At 51.0% G+C, this 23,588-nt stretch overlaps 1 protein-coding gene across 1 annotated transcript in view; it reads left to right on the plus strand.

Moving 5' to 3' along the window:
• The first annotated feature begins 354 nt into the window (after positions 1-354).
• The window catches only part of Itga9 (integrin subunit alpha 9), a 293,447-nt gene continuing 270,213 nt past the window's right edge, over positions 355-23,588 (plus strand). The window contains exons 1-3 of the mRNA XM_032911092.1: positions 355-542; positions 18,863-18,990; positions 20,508-20,614. Coding sequence (XP_032766983.1) covers positions 355-542; positions 18,863-18,990; positions 20,508-20,614 — 423 coding nt within the window. The remainder of the gene's footprint in view (positions 543-18,862; positions 18,991-20,507; positions 20,615-23,588) is intronic.

Raw genomic sequence — 23,588 nt, forward strand, 5'->3', positions numbered from 1 at the left:
TTCACCCAGGTTCAGCACCAGGTCCAGGCGGAGCTCCCGGAGCCGCGTCCAGCAGGGGGCGCTGCGGGCCCGTCCCGCCCCGGCCGCCCGGGCCGCCCACCCCTCGGGCGCGCCTCTCCGCAGTCCAGTGCCGCCTGGGCCCGGGACCCACTCCATCGGAGAGCACAGAGCTCTCGGCGGGGATCGAGAGGACGCGGCGCGCTGGCGGCCTCCCCTGGCCTCTTTCCTGCTCGCGCTGTAGCCCTTCCCAGCGTCCCGGGCTCAGACTTGGAGCGCACAGCTCGCGCCCCGGGCAGCGTCGTGTCCCGGGAGCCCCGATCCCGGGGCAGGGCGCAGGGCGGCGGCCGGCTGGGGATGGGCGGCCCGGCTGCAAAGCGGACCGGCGCCGGGGGGCTCCGCGCGCTGCTGCTGGCGCTGGTGGCCGCGGGGGTCCCGGCCGGCGCTTACAACATCGACGCGCAGCGCCCGGTGCGCTTCCAGGGCCCCGCGGGCTCCTTCTTCGGCTACGCGGTGCTGGAGCACTTCCACGACAACACGCGCTGGTGAGTGTCCCCCCTGTGGATCCTCACCCCGGTGCGGCCACCCCGTGATCCCCCAAGTCCGCCGCCGCCTTTCCGGCCTCTTCCACGCCGCCTCCGGAGGAGCCGATTTAAATGTCCAGCGGCCACGCTGACATCCTGGCCTGCTCTCCGAGGCCCCAGGGGAGTCTCTCCCTGGGCAGTCAGGCGCAGCTTCGCTCTCGCCACAGTAAAGTTAGTTGGCTGTCTGCCCTCGAGGGGCCACCGCTGGCTGGCCGACTGCCCCAGATTCCCGGAGGGCCCCTAGGAGGCCAGGCTGCTCTCGGGGACCACTCCATGTAACTCTAGGGCAGCAGCACGCAAGAAGCAGAGAAACAGGGGATGTGGTGGGAGTTGGTCCTGGGGGGCGTAGGGATCTCCAGGAGGGGAACTGGGGACCCCACAAGGTTCTGAGAGGATCTGGGATGCATGGAGGACTCCCCCCACTCAAGGAACAGACTGTGTGGTTGGTGGGCAGCCTGGAGCTCTTCTCCCACGTGCCAGTCTAGAGACAGGACTTAAGAGGATGAAGTTTTTGGATCAAGGGGTATGGTTGCTGACTAGCGAGATGGGTGGGCCTGCAGGAAAGAATGTCTCTCCCTCATTAAGCATCAGTAGTGACGTTAACTGACCCTTCAGCAGAAGCGCTTAGAGAAGATAGGTAGACCACTTTCCTGGAATGAAGCGGCCGCCCCATGCACCACGCCCACCTTCTCATAGCAGCTAGCGTTCAGTTCAACCTCGTTTTAGATGATGTTACTGTGGGCCCAGGAGATGGCTAGTTCAAGTTGAGGGTGTTATCCAGTGAGTGAGCATCCTTAGAGGCAGCGGGCTGGGAGATGGAGACCGGGAATGTGTGTGTGTTGGATACGTAACACACTGGGAGTCTGTGCTCAGAACTGGACAGGGGCGGGGCAAATAGGGGGTTTGTGGATGCGGGCCTTCCAGAACCCTGGGGAAAGAGAACTTTGTGACTGGCCTTTTTTAACACGGCCATGTACTTAAGAGAGCAGTTTCCAAAGTCCTTTCGTGTAGCTCTCGTCCACATCCTTTCCTGAAGTTGATTCTAGTCACAGCGTTACCAGCCACGGTTGCTTCCTGCGTTTGACAAACCCTTTTCAGATAGCAGGGCAGAACACTTTCCTATGGTCCCCTAACTCCAGGTCCACCATGGGCTTTGGGCTTGATACAGATTACAGCTGGAGAGAGACAGTTTGTAGAGTACATCCCATAACCCCACATAGTGTGGCCTTGGCACTAGCATATGGGAGGAGCTGTCAAAGATAGAAGGGCTGTTCTGGGTTGGGGGCTACTAAGGAAAGGTCAGGCAGCCAAGGGAGCCAAAGGTCAGTGGCAACAAGCTGTGGCTAGCCGCTGTGCTCTGCAACAACCTGGGTCTAGGGACAGGGGCCAGGCTCCTGTCACCTGGATTTGGATGGTCCCCAGGTCACAGCCTCTCTGGTCGGTAACTAGATAGGAGCAGAGCCAGCAGAGGAGCGAGGTGTTTAGCTTGCTCTGTTTTTAAAAGAGGTTGTGAATAAGTTTTGCAGAGAACGAGGATTTGGCCTGATGCTTGGGCACCCACGCTGCATTGCTGTGGTGGTCATGCTGGGGCTTGACCTCATCAGGAAAGGGTAAGGCATTTCTGTGGGGACAAGCAGCTGGCCTGCTGATCTCAGAAGTGTCCCTCCTGCTGCCCAACCACTCCCTACTGGAGTGCTACTGCTCCCTCAGGTTTTTAGCAGCCCCCTGATATATATATATATATATATATCATATATAAGATATAATTTTTACAAATATAAAATCTCTTTGAAGCAGACGGTGTTCTCACTACAGTGCCATAGTCTCTTCTTGAATTCTTTTGCTGCTTAAAAAAAACCCTTTCCTCCCCACACTTTTCTTTCTTCTTTCATTTCCCTAATGTTTTCCCCTCAGCTCTTAAATACAGCTCCTTCTGCTGCTATTCCTAGTCAGGGGCCTGTGAACTTTGAAGCAAGAGAAACTTCCATTTCTTCTCTCCTCCTCTAGAGTGAGACCTGTGTGAGGTCAACAGAGCCCGAGACAAAGGCTTTTCACCTACACAAGCCCCTACTGCAGCCCCAGGTTTACTTTTATGCCTATATGTTAAGAAAATCTTCGAGGTAGCCACGGGTCTAGTCTTGTGAAATCTGTGTTGAAACCTCAATCTTTGCCTTAACTTAACAACTCTAGGGTCGGTTGATTGACTTAATGACTGAATGTAAGTCTCTTAGTATTAGGTAGTTCCCGACCATTGTCCTCTAAACTTCCCGGGTCATTTCCAGTTGCTTATAATTGTAATAACATATGTAAGCATTCTTACAGTGAAACGCCGTGGACGTTCTTAATTATTTCCTCCCAATCAATTCCTGGAATCAGAATTCCTCAGTCAGCTAGAATGACAGTTTTACAGTATTCTGTATTGTATTACAAAGGTTCCTGTGAAGTGGGAAACACGGGGGATTTGGGTCTTGGAGTTTAGTAGCTGTTTAGCCAAAGGGTGGTGTGGTGCAGTGGGAGAGCAGAGAAAACTTGGTGGAGTAGCTTAGAAAGTTCACAGTCTAAAGTGGGGAGAGAAGAGGTGTCTCCAGGAGAAACAACGATGAAACCTGGGTAGGAAAGATGGCTAACGTTAAGTAAACATTGCATCTTCTGTTCCTCTTCCAGATGACATGGTCTTTAGTTTGTCAGTTGTGATGTGATTTGGGACCTTCGCTTCATGCTAACTAGCTCTGGGTTGTGTTGAGCACAGGGCAGAGAGAATGTGCTGGAAAGGACAGGGAGAACCCAGACACCAGGTGGCAGAGCTGAGGGATCCAGGTGGTACCAGTTCCTGTTGCTGTAACAAACACCTGAGTTAGGAAACTGACAAAGAGCAGAGGTTCCTTTTGGCAAGATTCTGACTGGAGGCGGTGGTTGTTGGCCCTGATGCTTTTCAGCTCTGTCAGGATCAGGGCTGCATCATGGTGGAAGTTCATGAAGGGCAAAAATAGAGAAAGAGGCAGGGGCTGGGCTGTCCTTTTTTAAGAGTGAGACTTCCCACAGGCCTAACCCCATAAAGGTTTACCACCACTCAGCAGTGTTAAACTGGACCTGAGCCTGCACCACAGGGTGTTTTACAAGACCCACAGGCGTGTGTGTGTGTGTGCGTGTGTGTGTGTGTGTGTGTGTGTGTGTGTGTGTGTGTGTGTGTGTGTGTGTGTGTGAGAGAGAGAGAGAGAGAGAGAGAGAGAGAGAGAGAGAGAGAGAGAGAGACCAAGCACATGAAGTGTCTCTGCGGTGAAACTGTCAGCTCTTGGGTCTGTAGCCAAGCACTTTATGAACTTAAATTGTTCCTTCTTGAGGGAGGTCAATGCCCGCATGAAAACAGGGGGGACCTTGCCTCTCAGAACCCCTGTGTTGAGTCTGGCTCCCGAAACCATACTCCCATTCATGACACAACCAGACCCAGCCTTGTTCAAAGTACTTCTTGAACAGACCCTTGTCACCGTGCCTTGGTCAGCAAGAATTGTCCCTGTGGATAAACCATAAGAACGCGATGACATTGGTACCAGTTTTGATGCAGACATGAAAGTGACCGAGCTTTTTTTTCTTTCTTCTGATGACACCCAGAGAGCGTCTGCACACTCAGAACTCTCCCATCCCTACCCTCCCCAATCCTGATTCTTCTGGCATCCTTTGAACAACAGGAGTAGGTGCCAGGGAACATAGACAAAGCCAATTTCTGTCCCCTTCTCTAGCAGTTTCTCAGCTGCAGAACGGACAACTGTGACACTCTGAGATATAAATAAATGGAGTCTGGCTGCCCCAGCACACCCCCCCCCCACGCTCTAGAGTCCAAAGTGGTTGGGTGCGCTGGCTTCCTCTCTGGCGACGTGCTTCCTGCTTCTCCTGGGACAGCAAGACTGCTGTGCTCAGGCACTGAGCGAGCTCTCGGAAGTGGCAGGCTGGCAGGGCATCATTGAGTGAGGAGTCGAGCAACCCCAGGTTCCGTTTGCATTTAGAGCTGAGGAGCCAAAGTTCTGATGTGCTGCCAGGTGACATGGCCACCTGCCGGGGTATTGTGATTTACAGAAAAATGGACTAAAACTAGACAGAATTAAGAATCCAGCCTCACAGTCATGAATGAGAGGTCACGTGGTTGTATCTGGGGCAGTCCGAATAGGGAAATGTTTATCAGCCCCAGAAGGTTCTACTGACTAAAGTCTTAAAGAGTTAGGAAAGGCTTGAAGGAAACTCAAAAGCAACAACAAGAGGGTCAGTCCTTAGCATATTTAACTATTAAAACCCCAGTAGCATGGGCTTATCAAAAACTTGTGCAACATGGAAAGTGGACAAGCTTTCTTTTCATCTGTGAAACTTTGAAGCGCCTGTCGTGTATCTGGAGGTAATGGGAAACGCCACCCACTGCTTTCTGGGATTCTAAATATCAGCTGCATCATAGGCTTCGAGCTGAGGGGAGGCAGACGTGGGGTGTTTATTCCGAGGGAAGAGGGAGATTCCTAAGAAGATGAAGGATTTAGAAGGGGGCCTTGGGATTTGGGGCTCTGCTCCCCAACCCCATCTGGCCTTGTCAATCTCTGTGAGGAAACACGGGAACCGGTGTTAGTCGTCTAAGGTCTCTGACCGGTGTTCGCTCATTGTGCATGCTCAGTGAGTTCTTCTACTCAACTCTGAGCTTGGGGAGTGTGCGGGGAGAGAGGCATGTAGTCACTTCCTCACAGGCTCTTCTCTAACCGGACCTCCCTTGTCCCGCTTTCTCACCCTCCTGCGAGGCGGAGCTGAAAGCACATGCAAGGGGTCCATGTTCAAAGGGGACCCAAAAAGTGTCTGGAGTATTTCCCAGAAGATCCCGGGGAACAGGCAAGGGTGCTGTTTCTCCAGCTGGTGCTGAATCACCTTATTACCCAAGGGAGAACCTAAGACAGACTCTGTCTCCTCAGTCAGTCAGGAACAGCTGCGGGTGTGAGAGTGCGCGAAGGGCTCTCCCCAGCCAGCTCCCGCACCCTGTGATATGCGTCTGTCCAGATGGCAGCTCCTTCTGATAATGCGTGGGATTTGTCTTTGGAAAACCGTTTTCGTGTTTATTTAAAGCAAAGTGTCCGCGAGACTCGCGGGAAATCGTTTACCTCCAATGGAGTTGACCGTAACTTTAGAAGGCAAAATGAGTTCTATCCGAGTGTTGCCGGGTAAGGCCGACGGGCCAGTCGCATCCATAGGCCTAGTTGGATTTTGTTAAATGTGTGTGTGTGTGTTTGTGTGTGTGTGTGTGCGTGTGTGTGTGTGTGTGTGTGTGTGTGTGTGTGCGCGCGTGCGCACATACATGAAGGCCAGAGGACACCCTGAGTTGTCAAGCCTCAGATACTGTCCACTTTGCTCTATGTGTTAGGGTCTCTCACTGGCCTGCAGCTGGCCAAGCAGGCTGGACTGACTGGCTGGCCAGCAAGCCCTAGTTATCCCAGAACCATGATTCTGGTATAATGTCACCACACCTGGCTTTTTAATGTGGATTTGGGGGCACTGAACTCAGGTCCTTAGAGTTGTAAGGCAAACGCTTTGCAAACTGAGTCATCTCCTCAGGCCCGCTAGCTGAGTCTTATGCCCAGTTCTTTCCAGACAGCCCAGGAGACATAGGGATTGATGATTGACTTTTGGGAGCGACTTGGACGCAGAGTCTGCTTTATTCTTGCCACAAGCTGGCCCTTGGGGTCTCTGTTTCTGATGCCACAGGACTCAGGAAAGGGACTTGGGAGGCCCAGCAGGCTTCCTAACCTTGAATCACTGAGGTCTATGAACTGTAAATCTTTTTAAGCAAGTGGGTTTGGCTGACTACCAAGGCAGAATGAATGGTTTTATCCCCACCTTTCTTGGTGCCAGAGGAAGTCTTAGGGAGTGAAGGAAAGTCCTAAGCCGGGAAGCAGGGGGTGAGTGTCTGAAACAGAGGGCTCACTGGGTCCCCAAGACCCGCTCTTCAGGACAACCAAGGGGACTTGCGTTGTGTGTTGAAATTAGCAAAATGGCTTCAGCGACAGGTGGGAGAAGGACTCCTGAGTGGCCTGAGAGGCGTCATGGGTAAGAGCAGATGGAGGAGGTAAATTTCGTGCCTTTTTTGTGTCCCTGTATTTGGGACAACAAGTCACCTTCCTGCAGGAATCATCGGCCTCAGGAGCAGTTGTCTGCTATTCAGACAGAAGGGAGCAGCCTCAAACTGTGGCGGGAGCTGGGAGACCCGGATTACATGTGGGTGATGTGGAAACAAAGCAGGAAGCTGGGTCAACATTCTGGAGTATTCCGTCTCTTCAAGAACACTTAACTGAATGCCAGAAAGACTTGCTGCGACAGCAGGACCTTTAATCAGAAACCTATGGGATTGGGAGTCCTAGACTTTTGGGTGTCTTCCCTAGTCATGGTCTTGCAGAGCTGGGGACAGGCAGCATTCACAGCTGTCACAGGAGCTCTGGCTCCTACCCTGGGCTCCGCACAAGTATAGAAAGTCAGTTGTTATTCGTTGGTTTTAAAAATCAACCCTGTGAACAAACACCTGACAGAAGCCATGTGAGGGAGGAAAGACTTCTTTTGGTTTCTGAGAGTTCACTGGGTCCACGACTGCTTTGCCCAGTGCCCATGGGTAGAGCATCGTGGTGAAGGGGGTGTGGCTGACTCGCTTCCTGTTAAAACACCGTGGCAGAGGGATCTATGTCACTGGATTGCACAGTAGGCCAGGTAGCCCAATAATGGCTTTCTGCATTCAGGGGAGGCTGAGAGATTGGTAGCTGCTTAGTCCGTGAAGGGTAACGCCTCATCAGGCCCAGACTGATGATCTAGAAGATTCTCAGAGAGTTGGACACATGTCTCCACTTGACTGTGTAAGGCTGAAGGAGCTGGTTCCAAGCAGCTCAGGGGAGCTTTCTGCACCTCACAGTGAGGGGAAGTGCATCGTGAAACAAAAGTGGCCAGAGCAAAACGTGTCTTCCAAAGACTAGGGGCTCGAGTCCTCCAACTAGACACTGCCTCTGCCTTCCCCAGCGATGTCACTGAGATGGATCCCCCCGTGAGGCTGGAGCTCTCGATATCTCTGTAAAGGTCATCACAGACACCCCCAGAATGTGCTTTACTAATCTATGCATCGGCCTTTAAGCTAACAGTTGAGAATGACCCCTGCGGGTTACCCTCCCTGGTCAGTATGCTGCCTGCTACAGGGATACTGGACCTGGGTACCATTAAAGAGCAGGACACGGTGCCATGCCATTGTCATGGCTGCCACTGAGAAGGCAGAGACAAGCATATCCCTGGGGCTTGCCAGCCAGCAAAGCCCACTGAGTGAGTGTCAGGCCAGTGAGGAAAACCATCTCAAACAAAATGCACAGTGCCTGGGAGATGAATGAATCAAAGTTTGACTTCAGGCTCTTACACACCTGTGTATATGTGCACACACAGAAGCACTAACCGTCATACATGCCTGGCCTTTACACACCTGCATATATGTGCACATACAAGCACTAACCATCATACATGCCTGGCTTTTACACACCTGCATATATGTGCACATACAAGCACTAACCATCATATATGCCTGGCTCTTACACACCTGCATATATGTGCACACACACAAGCACTGACCCTCATACATGCCTGGCCTTTACACACCTGCATATATGTGCACACACACAAGCACTGACCGTCATACATGCCTGGCCTTTACACACCTGCATATATGTGCACACACACAAGCACTGACCGTCATACATGTCTGGCCTTTACACACCTGCACATATGTGCACACACATAAACACTGACCACCACGGATGCCTGTAGTCCCAAGGAGATGTAGAAATGCTGAGAATTATACAGTTTCACCATCGTGTGATGAAAGCCTTGAAGAAGGAAACGATGAGAAACAACGGGAAAATTGTCCGCTCCTGCTTTGGTCTCCAGAGGTCTAAGCTGGCTGCATTGTTACCTGACAAGGGACCACAGCCCATGTCCCACGCCAGGTCCAGTCACCCATCCTCCACTAGCCAATCAAAATTGCCAAATTAGTAGTGAAACGCAGAAAAACGTTTCTTCAGTGTGAGCAGACTGCGGTGGGCGGCAGACAGGTCAAGGGACACTCCCCTCTCTGCCCAACTCTGTCTTCATGTGTTGAAGTGAGGCTACTGTTTAAATGGAGGACAGAGTTGTGCCCTGGAAATCCTGGACAAGGCATGTTCCCACCTTTCATTGTTTTGGGGCTTCGGTACCTACCCAGGAAGATGGCCTCCCCAAGAAGTCAACACTGAAATCTCTTTCTGAGAGAAGAGTTCCCCCTCTGGCTGGACCATACTTTAGTGTTTTCTTTTCCCAGCATGAGATTCCTGGGGGGACTTCCAGTTTCTAGGGGTTGAGGCTGTTTTAACAGTGCAACAGCCAATGCATGGGGCACAAATGTCACTTAGCACCTTCATCCCTGCCAGGTTCCTTTGGACTGCAGTGTGAACTTGATGTTCTCAGCTGTGTGAGGGCACAGTCCTTGGCTTGTGAGTCCTCCGCTCTCTGATGCCCTGGGCGCGTCTGTTGAGAGCGGCGGCCTCTGAGGCCCCTCCATCCCTCCATGACCCACCCTGCTCTGTGGCCTTCTCCCCCTTGGCTGGACTCAGAACTCCATCTGCTTCCTTCCCTGATGACTCTCCTTCCCTTCCTTTACTCCGAGCTGTTTTAACCACCTTTGATGGAGACTCCTGTGTGTCAGAGGCGTGGTGTGTGTCATCGGCCTACTGTGGCTGAGGCACAGAGACACGAAGCCACCCGGCAAGTCCAGGCGAAGCGTTGTTACTTGCACCCAAGCTGCCCTAATTCAACGCTAACCCAGCTGCTTTGTGGACCAGCATACCTCCTGCTCTCAAGCCCCCATTCCAGGAAGTACAGCCCCGATCAAGGAAAAGACAATGGTCTGATACCTCTTTGGGGCATTTTTGTGAGCTTTTACAAATGACAGACCCTAATCCACCCACTTCGTGGTGTGGGGTCCCCAGATACTTTGATATCTGTTTCCCCTTGTGGTTCATCAAATTGCTGTGCCAGGGAGAGTCCATGAAACCTCTCTATTCTAGAGAGAAGGGAAGGGAAGGCCAGGGGACCCATCTAAGGTCACATGGGTAGAGAAACCAGTCAGCTCCAGGGACGGTGCGGTAATTATTTTTCTTGTGGTTGCAACTGAGCACCTGCCAAGAAGCAGTTAAGGGAGGAAGCGTAAAATAATACCAATTGTGCTTATCTCTGTCTAGCTTCAAATGAACGGGGCTCAAACCATGATTTATTTATTAGACTCTGCAACTACTGTGGGGACGGCCCATAATCTAATCCTCTCGTGCTAGACTGGCTACTTCCCCAGCTGTGCTCCCCAGATACTCGCTGCTTGAATCTTCCCGGGTTATTTCTGCTCCAGCAACCTGGCATCCTGGGGAAGCATTTCCCTCGGGCACGTGCTGCTGGTCCACCATGACTAACGGAGACCTCCCTCTCTGTCTTCTCCTCCTCCAAGCTCCTCCTCTCATTTCTCCTTCTCCTGGTGTGGGTCCCTACTTGTGACCCCCAACCACACAACTCAAAACTCCACCCTCTCTGTTCTCCCCATTTAATTGGCCGTAGGCATTTTTATTTAACCAATGGCTTTAAATCGGGGAGTAAGGTTTGCACAGCAGAGGCTGGTGTACGTGGGGGTTTGCTCAGCTCGGGACAACCAGCTCTTGGGTTACAGAATGTATCATATGGATACAAGCAGCGTCAGACCAACCTCCAAGACGGAAGTGTTCGCTTGTGCTCATAGTTCAAGGATGCACAGTCCACCATGGTGGGAAAGGCATGGTGGCAGGAGTCCGAAGTGGCTGGTCACACCGAGTCCACAGTCCGGAAGCCGAGATGGTGGCTGGCACACAGCTCGCCTTTCATCTTTAGTCTTCGGGATGGTTCAGCTCACATTTGGGATGGGTCTTCCCTCCTCAGTTAATTCTTCCCGGAAACATCTTCATGGTCATACCCAGAAGTGTGTTTCCATGGTAACTCTAAACCTAGCCAAGTTGGCAATGAAGACTAACCATCACAACAGACTTCCGGCACATGTTCAGGGCTCCCCACAAACCTTCACACACACACCTTCCATGCCTCTCCCTAGCCCTGCACCTACCATGCCTCTCACAGCCACCAGGGACAGGTCTGTGGTCCTGGCTGGGGATGGGAGTCCTTTACAGGAAGGAAAGAACAGCAGGAAGCAAGAGGAGACAGAAACCTTCTCACTCGGCCAACCAGGATGACCAGATTAGACTCAGGGGCAAATGATGAGGGATGGAGTTACCGAAACTCAGAGCCCTTAAAAAAAAAAACAAAAAACAAAAAACACATTTCCAATGACCCGAAAGCCCAATGGCTGTCAGCAGCCATCATTCTGAAGGTCAGGATTCCATGGCTGTCAGGTTAGGCTAAGATCAGTATTTTTCTGCTCTGAGCCTGGCTCTCATGTCAGCCTCTGTGCTGTTTGGTTGACCAGTTGCTGCAGGATCGACTTTAGCTGGGTGGCCCATCTCTGCTCTCCATGACACTTATCTTAGTAGACTAACCTGGGCTGGGCACAAGGTGCCGGGCAGAGTGCCGGGAGAGTCGGTAGAAACACACATGAGCCCAGCAGTCAGCCCTTCACTCCCCCTCCCATCCTAGCGGCTAAAGCAAGAGTCAGAAAGGAGGAAGCAGCCATCACCTTTCGGTGGGAGGAGCTGCAGGGTTCTGTGGGACAGGACAGGGATTCAGGAAGGGTGGAGTACAGCGGTTGCTTCCCTAATGTGAATGGTGGTGAAATCACCCTCATCATCCCTGGATTTCTGTGATGTCAGCGGAAAGGCTGAATCGATGCTGCTGAGTGAGCAGAAAAACGGAGCTGAGGTCTAAGGGCCTGTGAGTTCCCGGGGTGCTGTCCTTGGCAGCACCCCACGTGGATCCGGGACAAGTGAGGTGTCTAAGTGCTTGCCCCAGTACTACCTGGTATCTAAGCCCTGCCCCGAGTACCTCACCACACTGGGTGTTTTATAACATTCTCTTGACCAAACCTCGCAAGAGTCCCGTTGAGTGTATTTTCATTCCCCCATTTTATAGCAGAGGAAAACCGAGGATCAGAGTGATTAAGAAACACATCGGAGGTCTCACAGCTTGTCAGTGGTGGAGGGAGAATTTGGTCTGTGCATCTCTTATGTTATTGTGAGTAATTGGGCCACAGAGTGTAGACGACAGGGGGAAGGCTAAGCATATGGTTGATATGGTAGAGTGCTTGTACAGGTTCTGCACTGTGTATGCTAGGTCTGGTGGTCCACGTCTATGAGCTCACCGTTCGAGAGGTAGAGGCATGAGGATCAGGAGTTCAAGGTCATCCTTGGCTAGGTAGAAGCTCAAGACCAGGCTAATGTACAGAAGACTCTGTCTCCACAAATGGAAAGCGCCCGAGGACGCCTCACTCCGGGAGACACTGCTGTGCAATCATGAGGACCCGAGTTTGATTCCTAACACTTACGAAAGGCAGCACAGTATGGCACAGTCCTGCAATCCCAGGGCTGAGGAGCCGGAGGCAAGGGATGCCAGGGCTCGCTGGCCAGCCATTCTAGATAAACCAGCAATCTCCAGGTTCAGCAAGAGACCTTGTCTCAAAAACAAGTGGAGAGAGATTGAGGAAGACACCCGACATTGACCTCTGATGCATACATGTATACTCACACATGTGCATGCTGTCTACACATAGGCACATCAAAATGATCACACACATATGTACACTTACCTCCTCACACAGACACACTACCATGTACACACATATGTGCACACTTCCATGAACACACACTACCATGTACACACATATGTGCCTGCTTTCCTGAACACACAGATGAACACATACATGTGCATGCTTACCTACACATACAGACACACTTCTTCACACATGTGCATGCTTGCCTGAATACACAGACACACTACTATATACATATGTCCCTGCTTCTCTGAACACACAAATGAGCACCAAAATGAACACATATATGTGCATGCTTGCCTTCACACACAGACACACTACCACACATGTGCATGCTTGCCTGAACACACAGACACACCTCTTCACACATGTGCATGCTTACCTGCACACACAGACACACCTCTTCACACATGTGCATGCTTACCTGCACACACAGACACACCTTCACATGTGCATGCTTACCTGCACACACAGACACACCCCCACACATGTGCATGCTTGTTTGCACTCACAGACATACCCCCGCACATATGCATGCTTATCTGCACACACAGACACACCTCTTCACACATGTGCATGCTTGCCTGCACACACAGACACACCTCTTCACACATGTGCATACTTATCTACCCACACAGACACACCTCATCACACATGTGCATGCTTGCCTGCACACACAGACACACCACCATGTACACACACTCACAAACAACCCAAGTGGACCTGTTAGTGGAATGTGCCCAGCAAGCCCACTGCTAAATCACCTTCATCCTTGGTTTCCTGAAAGTTGAGGGACTTCTTGAGGCATTTCTGGTTCACGGCTCCTGGTGGTGAGCACTTGCCTTCTCCCTCTGAGGTGAAGCCTGCAGTCTGGTCGGAGGGCTCCAGCATGGTCCTCCACTCTGTGTCTAGTGAGAGGCGGGCAGCAGTTCCCGGGGGTTCTCTGCAGTGGATACACACTGATTAAGCTGCGTTCCTGTAACTGGAACACGGGTCCCGGGGGAAGCGTTGGCTTGGAATCAACTGCATGAAAACAAAGCTAATGGATTGGAAGTTTGTAATCCCCACACATTGTTCTCAAAACGGCTGTAATTTTGCCCTGTGGTATGGCCGCTGTGGCGTCTGTGGGGAAGGAGGGAGGGAGCCGAGAGGCACGGCTACTCCCAGGCTTTCCCTAGGAAGGCAGCTCTGTCTCTGCCTAGACCCTGATACCTGCTCTCCAAGGAACTGACCTGTGAGAGGAGAGTCAACTTCCGGTCCCTGCAGCACAAACCTTCATGCACACATGCACACATCTCAGCCTATTTTAAGTAAGTTTATGCTTTTGTATTGGGTCTCATTCGTAGCTACGTTGGGAAGCATGTCTCTACCTTCTAGGAAACAGTCAAAGGGATAGGAGAAAGAGTGCCTCTGGATGTGGACTCTGGGCTCAGAAGCCCCCACTATTGGGGACGGCACCTTAACCTGGCCTCCCTGTGTGGAATGAGTACAAGAAGTTGCCTGGTTGGATTTGCCTTGGTCCGGAGCCAGGCTCCTGTGATCCTCGATGTGGCTGGTGGCTAAACAGATGGGCACATGTTGCCGGAGAGGTTTGTGAGCATTTACCAGGAAGGCAGACCTTTGGTTAGCACCATGCTGGCATCGTCAGTGTCTAATAAACCAAGGCCAGGGCTGGAGTTCACTTCTTCCATTCTGTGAGCCCGAGGGAGGATAAAAAGTCATTCTTTATGGATCAAACCTCAGTCTTTAAGTTACAGACTCGAGAGCCAAGTTCCAACCTCAGAGTTCCCATGGAGCTTCCTTAGGCTTCCCTGGGCGTGGTCAAACACTAGATTAGCTCGCAGCAGAGAGGGTGCTGGGTACCTGCTGGCTTCTTTTTCCTCCCTCCTACTGAGCAGAAGCGGGGTTGGTACATGCTGCTATGGGGCACATGCTGTGGCCAGGCAGGTAGGGTCTAGGGCAAGTTTCAAGAGCAGCCTTGACTGCCTACCTCTTCATCTGTGAAATGGGAGTAATGTTAGCATCTTATAGGTGCTCGCATGGGACCACACTTGGAGGAACAAGCAGAGGTGGGAATAGCTTGATGCTTATTTGATGGGCACCTGAGGCTGGGGACATATAGGTCCTTTGATAGGTACCTGTGCAGAGGAAAAACATAGTCTTCTCTGGAGTGACATGAGAATGTCTCGAGTACTTCTGTAACTCAGAGGACAAGAAAAGAAACCGAAGGTGGCAGGTGGCATCCTTTCAGCGGTACACTCCGAACTCTGAGCTGCCGCGATCTCCGTGTCTCAGGATACACTTGGCCAGCGGCCAGCTGAATGAGCTTCAGACAAGCCACACTCCAAGGCTGGCCCGTTGTAGCTGTCATGCTGGACTGTGGCCTAGGTCAAGAGCCAGCACTGGGCTGCCAAGGCAGCCACAATGTTCTGTAAACACAGAGGCAAGCACATTCTCCAATATGCCATTCTCCGTGTGTGTCAGGCACGTGCCTAGACACACGTGTCTCCTTTAGCTCACATCACGGGATCTGAGGAAACTTTTCTTGTGGGGCCTGCTGGTTGGAAGCATGAACCAGGGGATGCTAGGAGGCTCTGAATCACAGCTGCCGTTCGAGCCATCGAGCACTTCAGGCTTGGAAGAGCATTAGAGCCCAGCAAGTCCCTTCTCTGCTTTAGACGCTGACAGACATTTTACCCACAAGCCTTGGCTCTGGGTTGGAAGAAGCAGCTATCTGAGAATCCTGCTCGCCAGGCTCCTCCCTGCCTGGCAAATTGGGAATGTGTCTGAACTGGAAGGAGTAGGACCATCGGATGGTTCTAGGGTTGTGGTGTTAATGCTGGGGACATGGTGGACTCACAGGCTGCTGCTTCCTGTAGCCACTTCCTGACTCCTGTGGGCCGCAGGTTTCTCTCTCTTCTTTACTTATTGTGACTTCAAAGTTATTCATCCTGGGAGAATACTTCTCTACAACACATTTGCTCATATCTACCCCTCACTCCATGGTCCTACTCCTCCCGGACCCCTCCTACCCATTTTCCCTCTTCCCCATTTCCCCCTCCACCCCATCTCCCCCTCCTTCTCAGTTCCCCTCTCTCTCAACTTCGTTTTCTTTTCTTTTTAATTTTTTTTTAAATTAAATTTACTTATATTTATTTTGAGACAGGTTCTTTACATAGCCGACGGTCCTGGAAGTGGACCAGACTGGCTTTAAAATTCCAGAGATCCACCTGCCCGTCTCCTCTCTGAGGAGGTTAAATGCATATGCCACCATGCCCATCCCCTTTTCTTTAAAAATATATATATTCCACTGAGTCGGGTGCTTCCCATATGTTCAATGATGGTGTAGGTCTATTCACTAGGTGACGAGCAACCAACCAGGGGTCAGTCGGATCCTTGAAGAAAATTGATTCTCTGCCTTCACTCCTCAGTAGCCATCCTTGGCCAATAGCTCCGGTCGAGGGGTGTGGCCTGTGAGCCCCTCCCCCACCCGCGCTGGCGTGCTGACTGGCTCGCCACTCCTGAGCACTGTGCTGGCTGGGACAGGTGCTGTGAGTTCTTGGGCGTAACCTTTCCCTTATTTTCAGAACACACCTTTTCCCAGCAGCCCCCTGACCTTCCTCTTAGACTCTTTCCAGCCCCAATCCTAGATCCTCCCTGGCCCCCGGGGGCATGGGGCTGTGATAGAGACATTCATTTCTGACTGAGCACTTCAGCCCTCCCCTCTCTGCACTCTGACCAGACATGCGCCCCTGTCTCCATCACAAATGTTTCTTGGGTGAGACGGAACTCCTCTATGGTAGAAGGATATGTGTACAGAAGGCGGCTGGATGCAATGGAAACTTCTTTATTTTATTTTTGGTGTGCGGTGCTGGAGATGTTACCCAACGCCTCCGGCAGGCGCTCTGCCACTGAGCGACACCCGGCCCCTACTGTAAAATGAGTTACAAATGGTCCTTTACTGGGCTGATGGGAAACGTGAGTCTGTGGGAGGCTTAGGACCCAGAACAAGGGTTTTACATTTATACTCCCTCGCCCCCAGGGCTTGACACGGCAGGCTGTAGACGCTTTAGCCGTTTTAAGTTGTCAACCTGATAATTCTTTTCACCTGTGAAAACAACGGGTCCTCTAAGGAAGGCTCTTTGAGTTGCTCCAGTGGCTCAGGCTCAGCCCCTGAGGAGAGGGGATGGGGGATTATCCCTTTGTGTGGCTTTCCTCTTGGGTTTGATTCTGAGTGTCATTACGGATTTGAGTTAGAGCATCCAAGGGCTGGCCAACCTCCCTGTGTGACTGAGCAAGGCAGTGAGTGTAGCCTGCGTGGGAAAGGACTCCCTTAGTCCTCACAGCCAGTGAGGGAATGCTACATTTGAGGCTCATCATGGAGGGGCTGAAGGAGTGTGAACAGATCCAGACAAGATCCTGCAGAGTCACATGGCGAGGCTCCTGGATGAGGGCTTCACTCTTAGCCCCATTCATATCCCAGCAAGGAGCAACAACCCCTATAGAAGCAAAAACGTACCTTCCAGGGTTAATCTGGGAAGAGATAATTCTTTGCAGGGATGGTGTGTGTGTGTGTGTGTGTGTGTGTGTGTGTGTGTGTGTGTGTGTGTGTGTGTGTGTGTGTGTGTGTGTATGTGTGTGTGTGTGTGTGTGTGTATATGTGTGTGTGTGTGTGTGTGTGTGTGTGTGTGTGTGTGTGTGTGTCTGTGTGTGTGTGTATGTGTGTGTGTGTGTGTGTGTATGTATGTGTGTGTGTGTCTGTGTGTGTGTCTGTGTGTGTATGTGTGTGTGTGTGTGTGTTTGTGTGTGTTTGTGTGTGTGAGTGTTTATGTTGTTGGTTGTAGTTGTTTAGTTGTGTGTGTGGTGTTGGTGTGTATATGTGTCTGGGTGTGTATATGTTACTGGTGTGTGTGGTGTGGGTGTGTGTGTATGTGTGTGTGTGTGGTGTGTGTGTGGTGTGTGTGTGGTGTATGTATGTGTGTGTGTGGTGTGTGTGTGTGTGTGTGTGTGTGTGTGTGTGTGTGTGTGTGTGTGTGTGTGTGTGTAGTCCCCGGGGCTCCCTCAGGTTCTGGAGTGGGAATTAAGATGATTTTCCCATGGGGCCTGATACCAGGCCTCTGGTGTTTAATTAGTGACAGTGTCCATGAGCCTTGGCTAAAGTCCGCTGAGGGTTTCAGACACCAGCTGTACCTCAGCCTTGTTTGCCAATCTCTCTGCCTCACGGAGCAGTGGCGGGGAAGGTAATCAGTCATCATGACCTCTAAGTGGTGGGGAGGTGACTGGATGAGTGAGACCCCAAGAAGAAGGTGGCCTCTGGAACAGAGCAAGGGGATCAGGGCCAGTTTTCTTTATCCTAGGAGGCTCCTAACTCTCCTCTGGGGAGAAGCCTCACAGTGGTGCGTTCTATCCCAAGGCCTGTGTGTCTAATATCCTGGGATGGTCAGCCTTGTCCTGTTCCATGGGTGCTGGAGTGGAAGGATAGCTCAAGTCCTCCCTGAGCCAGGGTTTGGAATCTGCAGCTCTTGGAGCAGGAGCGTGGAGCTTGTCCGGTGTCCTCACACAGTCAGTGCCTTTTCCAAGTGCTCACTGCTCAGCGCACATTGCGTCCAACTGTTACTTAATCTTCTGTGCTGTGATCTTTTGTGATGGATCTGCACTGGGGAGGTGGAGACAGGCTCACTTGGGGATCCCTGGGTTTGTGGGTGCCAGGCCAGGAAGAGACCCTGTTTGAAACAAAAGATGGATAGAACCCAAAGAATGACAACCAGAGGTGACTTCTGCTCATATATATATACATGAACGCACACTCGCGAGGGCACACACGTGTATAACATATACATACACATGCATACGACACAAATGCGTGCACACACTTAAAAAACTCTAGGGCAGATTTATGTCTGCGACTCAGTGAACTTAATGTTGCTGCCCTCTTTGTGTTCTGCACTGACCAGGCCCAGGCTGATCCCACTGTCCCCTATCCTACCTTCCCTCCCCTCCCCCACTCCCTACTTATCCCTCTGGTGACTGGTAACTGGTAAAAGTGAGCATCTGTTCAGTTACCTACGCATGGCCTTAGGGTGATGAAACACCGTGACCACAGGCAGACCAGGGAGGGAAGGGCTTATTTATTTGGCTTACACTTCACATCATTGTCCGCCATTGATGGAAGTCAGGGCAGGAACCTGGAGGTAGGAGCCGACGCAGAGGCCATGGCCGGGTGCTGCCTACTGGCTTGCTTGTCATGACTTGTTCAGACTGCTTCCTTATAGAACCCAGGATCATCAGCTCAGGGGTGGCCCCGCCCACAGTGGGCTGGGCCTGCCCCCATCAATACTAATTAGTAAATTGGCCTATAGGCTTGCATGCAGCCCACTCTTACTTAAGCTGTGTGTGTGTGTGTGTGTGTGTGTGTGTGTGTGTGTGTGCGCATCCTGATGCATACTCTGATTGCTCACTCTTAACCCCTGCCTTTTCTTCTCCAGCACTGATTGTGACCACACGCCTTTTTCTTTTTGATGTGCAGGGTCCTCGTGGGTGCACCAAAGGCAGATTCTAAATACAGCACTTCAGTAAAGTCCCCTGGAGCTGTGTTTAAGTGTCGTGTCCATACCAACCCTGACCGGAGATGCACCGAGCTGGACATGGCTCGAGGTGGGTGGACACGCCTGTCATCCTAGAAGTGGACGCGACGCCTCCATACCTTGTTCTTGTCCTACTTAGGGTGGCCTCAGTGACCTGCCCTCCCTCTCTCTTTACCTCCCGCCATCTCACAGATGTGTCCCGAGAGGCTGTAAGTTATTAGGCGCTGAGATGTGCCAATGAACCAAGCAAAGAAGGAGCCTGCCATCCTGGGCCTCGAACACCAGTAGTCAGAATAGCCATTAAAATAAACGATGAAGTAAGAAATCCCGAGGGAAGGTGTGTGCTGGTGTCAACTCTATATTGGAGGTTGGAAAAGGCTTCCTTGGGGACCTTTCTACGAATGGAATGGAGTTAGCTGGGAAGTCCAGGAAGTGAAGTCTCCAAGCAAGGACAGTGCTGTCACTGGGGAGCTGAGCAAGGGAGGGAGGAAGGTGGAAAGGACATCTGCCAAGTGGGAGGGGCTACGCCACATAGGGCCTCACAGGACAGGTTAAATGACGAGGTTTCACTCTCTGTGGGCCAGAGGCCATTCAGATGAGTTTCAGCTTCTGCATCTTACATGGTGAAAGGTGCGATCGGACGGATTGTGGCTCACTTTGGTCTAGTGGGTAATTCAGATCTATGAGACCCGTCCACACGGATTGGCTCTGGTCCAGCTGTACACACCAGGGATTGGCTGCACTGGGTTACTCTGAGGAGACTGAGATAGGAGAGGCAAGCACAGTGCAGCTAAGTGCAGAAGAGCCAGGTGGCTCACTGGCTGCTTCCAGGCCTCGCTTCCCCAAAGCCCTTTCTCACCCAGGCCTCTGTCACTGCTTTTTATACATAGAGGTCTGGGGAGATGACTCAGGGCATGTATGCTGTGGAAGCAGGAAGATCTGAGCCTATCCCTTAGAATCTGCAGAAAGAACTACATGGGTGCATGCATGAGCTTGCAATTCCAGGGTTGAGGAGGTGGAGACGCATGGGGTCACTGATCAGCCAATGTAGCTATTCCTATGAGCTCCAAGTTCAGCAAACACAAACATGGGCGCGCGCGCGCGCACACACACACACACACGCACACACACAACTGCATAACTCCAATATGTGTGCACACATGTTAACATACAAACACACATTGATGCACTCTCCAATATGTGCACACACACACACATACACACGCAAATGAACCCGCCAGCATATGCACAAACACATGCAAACTTGTGAACACACACACACACAGCAAAGCGGGGGGGGGGGAGTCCCGATTTTCTTTATCAGAAGAGACTTATGCTTGTGTGGTCTGCTCAGAGAAATGTTTGTAACAATGGCTTCCCAGAACATCAGTGGAAACACTTTTTCCTTCATAGAGAACTTTGTCCTGGAAAAAGAAGACGCTGAATTAAACAGCAACATTTTGTTACAAGTTTCTATGGAGTTGACATTTTGTTATAGGTTTGAGTTTGAGTCCCCAGGACCACCCTTTGAAAAGCAGCCAGCTGCTCCATTCCTCAACCTGAATCTGACCTCTTTTCTCCCTCCAGAGAGGAATCGTGGGGAGTCCTGCGGGAAGACCTGCAGGGGAGACAGGGATGATGAGTGGATGGGAGTGAGCCTGGCCCGGCAGCCCAAGGCAGATGGCCGTGTTTTGGTAAGACCTCTGGGGAGAGGGTGACTTGGGACAGGGCTCCCTAAGAACAAAGGACTGACCCCATAGCGAAGGTGGCAAGCACAGAAGCCAGAACCCAACCTGAAGGCTATCTGCTCTGCATTGCTGCGGTGTCTGACCCGTAGTTTTAGCGGGGACAGCATATGAGGCCACATGCAACTGCATGCAGCAGGAGACAGCTGTGAGGCTCAACACAAAACTGTAAAATCACTTAAAACACTGTGAGATCATTTTTGAGAGATTTAAAAATACCTCGGTTGTGTGGTGCTGGAGTGTGAACCTTGTAGGTGACAGTATCATGTTGTCATGACAAAGGCTGAAAGACCTAGAACCTGTCATTGTATTGTCTTTAGACACATTGGGCTGAGAATATAGCTCAGTGGGACTGTTTTCTTCACATGCACGGGGCCATGATTGATCCCAGGAGGCAGAGAGGGGAGGGTGGAGAGAAAGAGAGAGACAGAGACAGAGACAGAGAGACAGAGAGACTGACAGAGACACTTAGAGAGAGATAGAGAGAGTAGAGAGATAGGGAGACAGAGAGTGAGAGAGAGAGAGAGAGAGAGAGAGAGAGAGAGAGAGAGAGAGAGAGAGAATATGAGACTACAGGTAGAAAGAAGTTTGTAATTTCATTTACTTAGGTAATTTCATACTTAGGTAAGTATTTTTGTGTATGTTTTCAGGTCAAGGTATAATTTACATAGAATACACAAACCTCGAGGCTGCAGCTTGGGCTCTAGCACACAAGTTCTCTGTGTCTTTATCTAGTCAGCCCTTACATCCCAGAGGCAGATGCTGCCTTGCAAACATTGTTCTTGATTCTTTGAGAACTTTACACGAATGTAGCTCTATGCAGGTGCTTAATAACAGGGACACGCACAGTGAAAAGAGACGTGACTCTCACGAGTGACCCTCTGAAGGGTGCACACACATAGAGACAAATGTATACATACATATACATACACACATACACCTTTATGCATGCACACACCCATACACATACACCCACATACAAATGCACACACACACAAATGCACGCACACATAAACACATACATACACATGCATATACACACATATACACACATAAAACCTATATACATGCACAACATACACAAATACATACATATGCACACCCATACACAACACACACATACATACACATAGACACACATATACACATATACAGGCATATACATGTGCACACATATACACACGTACATATACACTCACGAACACACAAACACATACATACACACAGAGAGACACATACACACATAAATACATGTTAAAAACAAACAAACTTCTAACTGTGATGGGGACTTGGTTACTAACCACTTTCTCTTTTTCCTTGTATACTTTTCTGTTGAGAGTACTCAAGCACGCACACCTCATAGTTTGGTGATGTTTTCACACATGTACATTCAGGCATCCCATGGCCAGCTCCCTGAAGGCTCCTTGGGCCCTTTCCCAGGCCACTGGTGCCCTGCAGGGTGATCTCTTCAGACTTTCTATGAAGTCTGCTGTTGGCTTTCCTCGAAGGCTGTAGGAAGATTTATGTTTTAAAAGTTCAAGGTCAAGAAGAGAAAGTGAGTCCAGCTGCTGTATCTCAGGGGTTTCCTTTGGGCCACGAGCTGTCAAAGTTGGGGGCTTTGTGGATGTTTGTTCCCAGGGGAAATGGGTTTTCCTCAAGGACACAGGCCAGAAATTTGCAGTCTCCTCTGAGGAGCTCCATTCTGTGTTGATCTCCTCAATCCCACCTCAGCACACTTAAGAGACCCCCTTATTGTTGGGTCCTTGGGAGGGAGAGAGCAGCTGGATACTGTCACCAGAATTACAAGGCCTCCCACTGGATACCACTATAGGTTCCATTGACTGCACCCCACCCCCATTTCTGCTGGCCTTGGATTCCAGTCCTTCAATCCCGGTCACAGAAGGCCATGGATGATGTCCAAGCCACCACATTCTTCTAGGCATGGTGGTCTGACCCCCACAGGGTGACTCAGCCCCAAAGAACCAGATCTCTTGTCTACCATTCTTGGGAAAGAGATGGGAGAAACCAAGCATGTGTATTCCCCAGAGGGAACCCAAAACTGTGACTCAGAACCAATTGAGGGGAGGAGATAGTTGGGGACAGTAAGACATGAGATGCCCCTCCAGGCATGGAGTCTAGATAGCCTACTCTGCCAAGATATACTAACTCGGGGATGTGGGACTTCGGTGTGGTTGAGAGCTTGTTTGTAAAAGTGCAAGATGGAGACTCAAAACTGTGCCAGTTGGTACAAGACTGGACCCAGGCTGGGGTCTTGAACAACGGTGAGGAGCATGGGAGACATTTGGCCCCAGAAAGCCAAGGAGGCAGGGTTCAAGATTTGTAGGAAGTGGGGCTACAGACAATCCTAGCTAAGTAACTGAGTTGAATTTCTGTTTAACACAATGCTTGAACCATTTGTTTTATCAGTCATTCCCCTAAGGGTGCTGGAGAAGGAGAGGTGGGTATGAGAGGGCGTCTCAGGTCTCAATTCTGTTGTCGTCATGTCTATGTATCATATGAAGCAGCACCTCAGCCTTTAAGAGTAGTATATGCTCTGAGGAAACATGTGCTTCCTTTGGGCATGCATGCTACTGATAAATGAAAAGCTCACTTCTCCGCTGAAATCAGGAGACAACACGAGAAGTACGTGAGAAAACGTACAATGGCGTCTCTAGAACTCTCCGTCTCACAAAGGTTAAACCCTGTATCTATTGAGCCAACCCTCTTCCTCCCGCCCCCTGGTTCCTGGTAGTCATCATTCTAATTTTGAAGTGCTCAATACATCAGATTCTGTGTAGATAGAAGTGGGCAGGATTTGTCAGCTCAGGAGGGCCTGTCACTTAGCGTAGCGTCCTCACTGCTCAGCTCTGTCGTAGCCTATAGGACAGCATTCTTTTCTTTTCTTTCTGAAGACCAAGTGATA

The sequence above is a fragment of the Rattus rattus genome, chromosome 8 (genome assembly GCF_011064425.1).
Source record: "Rattus rattus isolate New Zealand chromosome 8, Rrattus_CSIRO_v1, whole genome shotgun sequence".
In the NCBI taxonomy this organism is placed as follows: Eukaryota; Metazoa; Chordata; class Mammalia; order Rodentia; family Muridae; genus Rattus; species Rattus rattus.